Below are 11,258 nucleotides of genomic sequence, written 5' to 3'. Positions count from 1 at the left end.
AAGGGGGGGAGGCAACCCTTACCTAAACCCCCCAAAACAAGAAGTAGCTAGCTAACCAGGTTGGTGGTTTTTTGATGGCTGTTTGGTGGTTGGGGTTTGGTTTTGTTTTCAATAGGATGATGGGTTTAAAATGAACTTGGGTTAATGGACTCTCTAATTAAGAGAAGCTGCTTTGGCTGCAGTTACTGCTGAGTGTGCAGTCCCACCTGCAGGTTGAGCAGCAGCCTTGGGCACAGGAGTGCTCTCAAAGCCTCCCAGCCTTGAAGGCAGTCCAGTGAGACTGCAGGTCTGCTCACTGCTTTGCAAAATCGGAGCTCATGCCTCTAAGAAAGTTCTTTTTAAAATTATTATTTTTTTCCCTGTTATCTGCATTTCTGCATTTGTTTGGCCAAGTTTTGCTCCTGTTCTACCAAAATAACTTGGTTGCTAAATATCTTCAGATAGAAGTGAAAGACAGTATGTTATAATCAGGGGTTTATTCTGCAAATCCAACGTGCAATCTTTGTGTCTTTTAAAACATTGAATCTTCCCTGAATGTAGACATCAGATGACAAGAGAGAGTCTTAATCCAGATGACTCTATTGCACTCTTATCCCTTTAGCAAGGCCTTTAACCTTTGATTGCTTCATGGTCCTGTTGTTTAGAAATGGTCTTTGTCCACAGAGGATCACTCTGCTAAAGCCGCCTCGAAATGAAGATATCCTCTACAAGAAAAGGGGAATTCAGGAATGAAAAATGGATTTTTCTAGTTCAGGTCTCTCAGTCTCTGTGAATATAGCAATTGGTAACCTTCCCGAAGAAGGGCAAAGATGGAAGATTTACATCAGTAAATATTTTTATAGGAGTGTAATATATAGGTCAGACCACTATGTCCTGGGCCTGACCCTGATCCCTTTGTACAAGCATCTATATGCTGTCAGACTGGAGCTATTTATCGGGATTATCTATGGCTGTCCCAAAGCACAAATGGGATAAAAACAGCTGCAGCAATTAATATAAACATAAACTGTAAAATGTTGGCTTCCAAGTGAGTGAAAAATGGACTCGAGATATGTCTTCAGAATGCACGTATTGCAGAGCTCTGGCATAGGCTGCCTACCAGCTGGCAGGAAGGTGCTGTCCGCCCTTCGATGTTCTCTCTCAGCTTTTTGTGGGGGAAATCTCAGATTTTGCTTGGTCATTTATGCAGTCTGCTTTCCTTATTGAAGCCCGAATGTCGCAACAGCCAGCAGCTTTCAGAAGGCAGGTCTGCACTGCTGCTCACTGGTGGTGGGGCTCTGGGTGAGATGGATGATCTCAGCAACAGTGACAGCGTTAGATGAGCTCCTATGGAGCCTCCTCCCCTGCAGAAACTGGGAGTTGTAACAACAAGCAGCAGAGCATCATTCAAAGCAGAGTTTCTCTAGTGGCTTTATATTGTGTTACTGTTGGAGGGTGAATGTGTGACAGAGGATTGAGGGCATGAAAGAAGTCTCAGTCCTCTTCATTAATTGAAAAAGAATTTAGGTTGCATATAAACCTCCACAAAATTGACAAGCACTTCTTACTCTTTTTCAGAAAACTCTGTATCAGCAGGACTCATTTTTTAACAGGAGAGATTATTTGTTTCTCTCTTGGTGTTTTTGTTACTAAGGTATTATTACAGTATAATGGTTCGGGAGAATGATTGACCTGCTCTGAAATGCAGTACAATAACTAAGAGTAATTGAGAAAAACAGGCAAACAATAAGTCACCCTTTGTAAATGGTAAAGAGTTCTGGTAATAGGATGGAAACTTCTCAGATCTGGAGCAGCACTGGAAGGTTGGCTTTCCTATGAAGAAAGGCACTGTTTCATCGTGCCAGGGCTAAAAAATGGAAAGGAACTGTTTCAACAACAACAGTTCTGTAACATGTTTTAATTCTTAAATTTTCAAGTATTAACTTCAATGAGTTTAGTAGGAAAGAAATTTATTTATAGAGTGTGTTGCGTTTTTTTTTTTTATTATTTTTTTTAATGTGTGATCTGCACTGAGCATCTCAGCCCAGTTTCGATTATGGAAAGACATAGTAATTTTTCTTTGTGTAAATCAATGCATTTCCCACCTAGTCTTGCCAGCAGGAAAGAAGGTTTGGGCACTCACCAATCTGCTCTGGACTGAAGCTGCTGTTGGCCTGCTCCTACCACTGTATGGCCTCTATACATATGCTTAGAGAGAAGAAAAGGAAGGTTCTCCAAAGAACAAATGTAAGATCCAACCTCCTTGAAAACAGAGGAGTGTTTTGAAGTGTTACACAGCTCATCTCTAAGGAAACTGAATCCAGGTGTATTCTTAGCACAACTGATGCCTCAAATTAGATTTTAAAAGGGGAGGACTTGTGCATAAAATCAGATGCTGCAGTCCTTTTTAACCCAGCCTTGGGCTGATGTATGGGCAGAAGCCGTCAGTGTTGAGACTCTTGCAGAGGGAGCAGTGAATGAGGCAGGGATGCCCATGGAGGTCAGAATGAGTTTTAGTGCTGCTAAAACTCATTTGCACGTGGGAGGTTCTGAGATGCCACTGGTGTGTCTTTCTGATTTGTGGGGGCTTGGGGGGGCTCAGAAAGAGTGTATCAGCCTCTGTAAACTTGTGTCTAGCTCCGGAATCTGCTTGGGAATGCTGGGATTGAGCATGTGGACTGAAACATTTCAAGTGGTAAAGAATCCAGCATATTCTGTGGTGGATTTCTGTGGGAGCTTTCTGTAAGGGGTTTGTTTCTGTGTTAGCTCATTTTCACCTCCCATACTCTGCAGTGGGCTGTAAGGGATGACCCTGCTTTTGTCCACAGCCCTGGGCTCAGCTGCAAGAAGCCTTTTTTCCACCTGGAATTTTCTGGAATTTAGCAACAAAAATGTGACGCAGTGAGGGTATTTTTTTTTCTTTTTTTTTTCTTTTTCTTCCTCCTTCCTATTTGAAATACGTGTAATAGGAATGAGCTACCTGAAGGAAAAAGTATGCAAGTATTGCTCTAGTCCCTGCATTTGCAACTGCCATCTTGGTCAGCACATCAGTGACTCAGCTTGAAATCCCAGCTACTGTGTAATAGAGAGCCAAGCCTTTTGATGGAGGCTGTAATAGACTGAGATACTCAATGAATGGAGTCAGAGGGAAGATAACTGCAGATATCATCAGTAAATTGCATGGTTTCTGTGGTCAAGAAGACCCTATCTCAGTAGAGCCTTTTCACGATTGTGACATTAATTGTTAAATCATGAATTGCACAGTATTTCAGGAGGAAGTCTGTAGGACACATACTTTTTTCCTTCACTGGAATAAGTGCTTGCATTATGTCCAAACTGCTCATCATGCCTAGTTTTTTTGGCTATGGGTAACCACCTTGTGTCACTATCATATGCAAAGAAAAATGTGAACTGCTCAACCAAAAGAAGTGTTCGATTATTTTTGAGGATACTCTTTGTCATGCCCAGTCTCCCTCTCTGGAGTCAAAAGACTCAGCATCCACCAAACACCTGAGATTGGGAGGGCTGGTCTGAAATGGGAATGCTGCAGCCCACAGTCTGTTCAAGCACCTCCTAGGTTGTTATGTGCAATGTTTAATGGAACAGCCAAAGATAGTTTCTTAGAAACCAGACTGATCATCTGCTCCTGGAGTGAGAGGTGTTGCTTGGGGTCAATCTGGACAACGTGATGAGAATGGTTCGTCTATCTTTCTTCAGTTTTATTGTTTCAGCCATTCTTGCAGTGAGCATCTTGGTCTCTGAACACTTCTTGTAAGGAAAGAGGGCCACTGCTTAACCCTTCCTTCCTCTCTCCTTCCTTCAATAAAAATGCAATCTTAAAAATAACAGCAGCAAAAGAGCATACAGATCACCTATTTTATTTTATGGAATTTAACTTCATTTCAGACTAAGATCATTTTTATTGTTGTTTGTTTTTAAACCAACATTACTGCAGACCTTCCTTAGGCAGATCACTGTTCCTGCCTTTGTTTACTAAATGCTCTGCACTGTTTCTTATTTGCTTTGGACCGCTGCTGCCTCCCAGAGCTGCTGTCCTACTGCCCTATGTTGCAGCATTATTACTCTTGTTTTGTTTTGCAGTGATTCCTAGAGGCTCCAGCCAGGAACCTCTAATTGCAATGCTACATTTGGTGTCACAAGTATTGGGCTGGCCTCTGCATTACATGTTCACCATCTAAAAAAGTCATGATTATGATTATGAAAGACCATGGAAACAGCTGTAGGAGTTCAGCTCAAGGTCCATGCAGCCCACTGCTCGAGCTCTGCCTGTAGCCATAAATAAGGTGCCTAGCAAAGGAAAGAAATATTTAATATTCCACTGCTTCTTCTCCCAGTACAGTCCTAGGTGCCAGCAATTCGTTTTTAGCTCAAGGGATGTCCTACCATTTTTGGCAAACCAGCTCTCCTCCCACTGCCTCAGCCTGTGTGAATTATTTTCCACTCCCCATTTTAAGAACAGAAGTAGTTCCATTCCCCATTCTCTATAGGTTCGTGTGAGGTTCTGTTTTTGCTTTTCAGTCAAATTGAGATCAGCATTATTTGAGATTTGAGAATATTTAATTTCTGGGAAAAGACTTCATGAAGTTATTCCAGTTCTTACATTCTGCTGCAGGAAAGTATTTGGTGTTCCAGGTTCATTTACAACTAAATCTCTCTTTTTTTGGTGGTGGTTGTTTTTAGCACATCTGTCTTTATTCTCACATACTTATGGAAGTGTTCAGAGCTGAATTAAAGTCTAGCATTAAATGTGGAGGTTGGCAGCCCTGCCTGTGGCAGGGGGGTTGGAGCTTGATGATCCTTGAGGTCCTTTCCAACCCAAGCCATTCTATGGTTCTATAATGATTCTATGAATGGGGAAACAAACTTAAGTGAGAAGTGTTGAATATTATTCTGTTGGTTTTCTAAGGACTTTGGTTACTCTGAACTTCTTAATTCAATTCTTTCCCAACTGTGTGTTAGGGTAGATACTAGTGCAAAGTATCATTCTTAGATTTTGTGCCGTGTTCAGCTATATTAGTGCCTTTGCTTTTTATCTCTTTGCCCAGCTCGCTCTCCAGTGAGCTGCAAAAACAATGCCTTTATTATTTTTCATCAATTTCACATCATCTGTCTTTATCCATTTGCTCAGACAAATAAGTGATAAAAGGGAATGATGATCTGCTTAACACCACAAGAAGAAAGATGCATTATGAGACGAGAGAGACCTCTTGTTTACAGCGAGTTATTTTTGGTAATTAGCCATTTGTAGGGGAAGATGAGCCTCCGCTCGTAAAGTCAGCGCGCCATTATTTAGGGGACTCTGAATGGAGGCCTAACATTTGCCTGAATTGGGAATGTTAATTGTGTGCATTTAGAAGTAAATAAATGGCTGTGTTTTCCTTGCAGGAAGCAGACTGAACAAAGACCTGAGACATTATCTCAACCAGAGGTTTCAGAAAGGATCGCCGGATCACGATCTACAACAGACTATTAGAGATAACCTTTATCGCCATGCGGTGCCTTGTAAGTAACAAACCACTGACCTGCTGGATTACTTGTCGTATCGTTTTTGCTTTTATTGATTTACTGGGGGCAGCCTTCGTGTGTGCAGCTCAGGTTTCGGACTGGGCAGAATTCCACATGTGACAGCAAATAGGGTTCAGGGAGTGCTTACAGGGAAACCAGCTGACGGCCTTAGGAAGCGCTCATTAATGCTGTTGTGGTGCATGTTTCAGCATTGATTTGGAATCTATGAATAAAAAATGGCTTCTATATTTATTTTGTTAGCAAAGCTTTGTTTCTGATGCTTATTTTATGTGAGAAATTGAACAGCGTTTTGTGGCTGGGTGACACTGAAACGAAACTGCCGTTGTTGGAAGGTCATCCTCAGCTCCAAACGGAGATAAGCAGCAAAAGTTAGTGAAGCTAACAAAGAAATGCTCTTCTTCACCCCAAAACCAACCAAGGGTAGAGCTGAAAAGTTTGGAGGGGGGTGGGAATCTTCAGAACTTCAGACTCTACCCAAAATCAGATTGTACTTTGCTTTTTGGGAAAGTATACGAAAAAGTAGAAAAAGATTGTTTTTCGTGTGCTCTCCTGGAAGTTGAAAAATGGTGCAATGAAATGATCTGTTTTGCTGCTTGATGTTTTTCTGGGCCTTGATGAGCTCTGAGGAAAATGCTCTGAGTTTCAGATTGGGTTTGGATAAGGACTAGTAAACTCGTAGTTACAGCATGCTGAAAGGAGCAGCAAAACATTTTTAAACTCTCTTTGTCAACATGAATCAGAGGTTGTTTATCCTGGTAGACTTGTATAAACACTGAATAATGATGTTGCCACTCAAGAATCAGTATTTGCCAACAAATACCACATAATGGTAGGTAGAGTAATAGCTGTTTTCAATCTAAGTGTTGCATGCGGGGGAACTGTGTAGGGCCACAGTTAAAGCTGTGTGGTAACACTGATAAATGCTGATTCTTCAAATGGCAGACGTTGTATGTCACTGTTGAGTTTGTTTTCATTTTGTCAGTTGAAAGCATGAACCAAATTACCTTTAAAGTGCTGTGTGTGGACGTGAAGAATAAATACGGATTGCTATTTTCTATTGAATACTTCCATTTTCCATTTTGTTATCGTGAAATATGATTAGTTTGGAATCGTCTAACTTGCTTGGCCGCAGGTTTTTAAGGTGTAATATCGGAAAGTGCCTTCTAGGGAAACACATGTGGTGTTTTAGGCTTGGTAAATGCAGTGTCTTGATGCTAATGTCCTTCTGCCTATGTGTTACATTCCAATTTCCGAAGCAGCAAATAAAGCAAATGAGTGAAGTTCAGTGAAAGCATTTTGTGTGTTGCCAAGGTTACATTTTGAGATGCTTTCCACTGATTTTTTTTCTCTGATGTATTTAACTTGATGGTGAGCTAATCTACTTGGACTTGCTAAAGACTTTTGATTTAAAATTAAGACCAGCAAAAGCAATTTCTGCCTCTTGGATGTAGCAGGAAGAGGTACGTATTGCTGACACAGTGCTAAGAACATCAGTACTCCTGTTATTTCATGCGTGGAAAATCTGAGTAATGGAGTCAGTTACTGTGTGTCTCCATACTTGCTGAGTTATAAAGCAGGTAACATTTAATTTTCTCTTCGTGTACTGTTGGGATGGTATTAGTGGTAGCTTTAAAGAATGATGCTAATATTGGTGTGTGAATTTGAGCGAGGCTACTGGATGCATGGTAGGTTGGAATGCTTTACAGGTCTAGAGATTAATCTAGTGGTGCACTCATATTTTTATTCCTTGGCACACGTGACCAGTAAATCCAGGGCCCTGGACCAATCTCTAGTGCTAATGGATTATGAAGTCTTGTATTTTGAAAATGGAATACTCTGCTGATTATGTGGTAAACACAAACAAGAACACAAGGTCACTTGGACAGAGAGTGCTGGGCCTGCCAGCTGCTTTGTGTTGCGCTAATAGAAGGGCTAAATGAAGTGATAATTACTAAATGCAAAATGGAGAAAGGTGATGTTAACCAGTTCTGCCTTGAAAATGTGCAATGAGCATCCCATGTGGTTACTGCTGCTTATGTGTCTCACTTAAATTTCTTACTGTAGGAAAGCTGGCTAAGAATGATCTGTAAGATAAGAGTATTGGGATGATGTCTGATCCCAAAGGGAAGTGCATAAATGGATGGCACAAGTATGGTCTTCTGAGAGAGCAGGTGACTTTACTGCTAAACATGGGAATTGTCTGCAAAGAGATGAGACCTAGAAATGCACCTGAAAGGGAGGTATAAGTGAAAAAAGAAGGTGAACCACACAATTATTTTTGCAAACCAAAGTCTTGAAGTATTGGTTCAGATGGGAAGCAGCCAACAGTGATGCCCCAGTGCTGGCCAGCCTTTGGGCCTCTCTTTGCCCCCAGCATGCCTCCTCCTGCCCTCCATGCCCTGAGCTCCCTCCTCCCCACTGAGTTGATTTTTCCTGCTGACATCCATAGTAAACAACAGCTGTGCCAGGCTTCCAGGTGGCCTCCAAGTTTGGTGATTGTGGCATCCCCAGTGCTCTGCTGTTGTTGTCACATCACACCCACGGGTTTATTTACAGACACAAAGCAATCTCTGGATTTTACTGTTCCAACATCGTAATCTAGGACTCAGCCAGAGCACAGAAGAGAGGCGGGATGCCTTGTTTATGTGTTTGGATGGTGCGTGTGTACTAATGAAGCCATGCATTTGCAATGTGCAAATCTTTGAAAAAGTGCTGTTCAGCCATTGAACTAGCTTTTATTTTAGCTAAGCTAACTGTGTGTTGTTTCCTCCACTTTCTTCCTGTTGTCTTCACATGCTGGGTCTGAGACTTTTATTTTTTTTACAGTATTTCTGTCTTGTGGTTAAGAGAAATCAGCACCTTAAACTCCAGCACAGTTGCTGTATGTGCTTAAATAGATAAGTATTCTCATTCCAGCACATAGGATCCTCTGTCAAAAACAAGAAAAAAAAAAACAAAAAAACTTCAGTGCATTATCCAGATTAGCAAGATGTTGAGCCAGGCTCTAGCTATCTCCTTTGCCTTATTTTGTTTTGAAGTAGCACATTTTTCCAATTGTCTGATATGCCTAATGAAGACCACCAGAAAGAATGCTCTATTTGCGGCTAGTTAATGGCTCCATTGAGCTTGGAGCAGGCTGTGACTTAGCGACAGTCTCATCATTACTGGCCATGACTATACTAGAAGTGCTCTGGCTCATGCAGAGAGTTTGCCTACAGCTTTTTTTCTAGCATGGCTTTCACTTAGGTGGGGAAAACTGAGCTGGAAGGAGCCCTGAGAACAAAAGGGCAGATCTGTGGCTGCGTGGGGCAGCTCAAGAGAAGTTGATGTGGTTTGTTTTGCACCTGATCTGGGGGCAGGCTGTGAGTCCGTGGTGTGGATGGAGTATTAGGACATTAGGTTTCACAGAGTGTTTCTAGGAGCAGGACTACTCAAAATAGGATTGCTGTATATGAAGGTTGGCTACGTGGAAAATGTGATCAGTTGGAAGTACATGTGTAGGAATATATCCATGCTACTGCATCCTAAATAGGTGTTTCCAAATAGCCTTACCTTGAGATAGCTGTGCAGTAGTGTTAATTGGGAAAGAGATGTGATAGCAGCTTCCTTTGGTGCGATGGTGCAGCAGCGTGTCTGAACCACTGCTCATGGGAGGCTGAACAGACAGGATTATCTGCCTCGTTTTGAAACGATGGCAGAGGGCATCTGTTTAAAATAAACAAGCAGCACTGGCCATTTGGCCTAGTTGCTTCTTCTCAACAACCTGACAGCAGTTTTATTTTTACAGCGTGTGAAGAAGAATGAGAGATTATTTCCATAGAAGCTTATCTCTGTGCGTGCTTGGGGTGGGTTGCCGGTCTTGTTCTGCCTCAGCACGTTTGCTTGAGTGGTGTAATGTCCAAGGACAGCTCTGGTGGGGCTTTACCATATCTTTACTTGCCAAAGCAGTGCACGTGATGCAGGCATGGATAAACTAACACACCAATAGTCTCCTTCCATCTCCTTCCATCTCTATTCTCTTTTTGTCTTATTTCAGTTCTGTGCAATTCCCAGACTTAAGCCTTAGATGTTGTCAGCCTAGACACTCTGTAACAATCTTTTGATTTTTTTTTTTCTTTTCTTCCCAAAGTTGACTTTTAAAACCTCGAGGGGTCATCATTCAGCAGTTGATTCACTTTCCCAAAACAAGTATGTGCCCCAGGATAATTGACAGGAGAGTTGAACGTTAGAGAGATACCACTTTCATTTCTGCTGGTTGTTCTCTGCCATCCCGGAGTTTGATCTGTTCCCGTGTCATCAATTACAGAGCTCCAGTGTTGTGGTTAGTCTGTGCAGCGAAATGGGAAGGAATGGATAAAAATCAATAGTGTAAGTGTTGAGTGATCTGTAAGGAGGCTCAGAAAGGCAGTGACTCCCAGGCATCCCCTTGGCTTGAGTGCTCTCATGCTTGGATTTCCTGCTGAAGTGTTCCAAGCAACTACTGCAAAGGGAACGTGCTCTTCCAAGGGAAGAAAACAATACTGACCAAGGAAACTTTGCAGTATTTTTAGGGAAGAGTTCAGCAAGCAGGTGAGGAAAAGCACGTGGGATTGTATTAGCTGGATAGGTGTCTTCATGGATCATTCTACTACCAATGTGAACTGCTCCAGAACTCAGGTGTGCTGCTATGTGCATAGCCATCTTCAGCTGCAACTCATGGAGGGGCAGAGACCCCGTGTGGGTAGGGATCATTTATTTCCCTGGAGAGCTTCTAAAGCTGTTTGTCATGGATTCATTCATAATGAATTGATAGGATGACAAGGAAACCAGCTTACAGGTGATTCTTTTCTTTAGAATATTGAGTATAAGAGATTGTCTGTATGCTGCAAAAAAAATGGTTGAAATGAAGCAGAAAGACCTTTATATTAGAGCTGCATGTGCTCTTACATGTGGGGATATTTGAGCCACAATTTTGAAGTTATTTTTAGTTACTAATTTTTATTAAGAGTAAACAGAATCACTGACAGTGCAAATTATTTTTCTCCACAGGCAATAAATCATCAGTTTATGTAAACAAATGTTCTTTGAATTCTCAAAAGCTTTCTGGAGCTGTAGCCATATTTATTATCCAAGTTCCTTTTGTTGCTGTTCCCTTCCTAGAAGTGTAATTTTGCTTTTGTAATGAGAAAAAGTTGCAGAGTCCATGAAATATTCATCTGAAAGCGCACACTGATAAGATGATGAACAGTGGGCTGATCTTTTTCCACCACAAGAGGAGTAATTAATTGTTTTACAAGACCTGTTGAACAGCGAGTTTGAAATATTTTTTAAAATAGTGCCTTTATCACAATGGTGCAATGCACAGCTACCAGCAGTACGTAAGGATCATTTCTCAGGAACATCTCAGTTATCTAACCCCAAAGAATATGAGGTGTATTTTCCATGCCAATTAATGTACTCAAATTTATTTTTTCTCGCTGTATTTCCAGCAGGGTTTGTATCTTGAGTGCAACCAGTGGGCTTAGGAAATTCCTGTAGCTGTGTTCCAGAGAGTGCAGAATTGCAATGGAGTCTCCTGCAGTTTTCAGGGATATAATTATTTCACAAATTAGTGAACTGAGTTCTTTTTCAGGTTTGAGAGGGAAAAATGCCCCATTTTGAGCAATAGGATTGATAACTCCTTAGTTACTTTCCATACGCTGTCATTTCTGCTTGATGTAGGAGATTTCAGACCTTTTTTTTTTTGTTTTGTT

At 41.5% G+C, this 11,258-nt stretch overlaps 1 protein-coding gene across 18 annotated transcripts in view; it reads left to right on the top strand.

The window, feature by feature from the left end:
• Positions 1 to 11,258, top strand: part of MAGI1 (membrane associated guanylate kinase, WW and PDZ domain containing 1) — a 294,035-nt gene that overhangs the window by 135,707 nt on the left and 147,070 nt on the right. For all 18 annotated transcript variants that reach the window (XM_019620191.2, XM_019620192.2, XM_010718690.2 and 15 more), the window contains exon 2: positions 5,386 to 5,502. Coding sequence is in view for 13 of the 18 variants with exons in the window: in XM_010718688.3 (XP_010716990.1) it covers positions 5,386 to 5,502 (117 nt within the window). In the remaining 5 variants the exon portion in view is untranslated. The remainder of the gene's footprint in view (positions 1 to 5,385; positions 5,503 to 11,258) is intronic.

Source organism: Meleagris gallopavo, chromosome 14 (genome assembly GCF_000146605.3).
Source record: "Meleagris gallopavo isolate NT-WF06-2002-E0010 breed Aviagen turkey brand Nicholas breeding stock chromosome 14, Turkey_5.1, whole genome shotgun sequence".
In the NCBI taxonomy this organism is placed as follows: Eukaryota; Metazoa; Chordata; class Aves; order Galliformes; family Phasianidae; genus Meleagris; species Meleagris gallopavo.
This window is presented reverse-complemented; position numbering and strand designations above follow the sequence as displayed.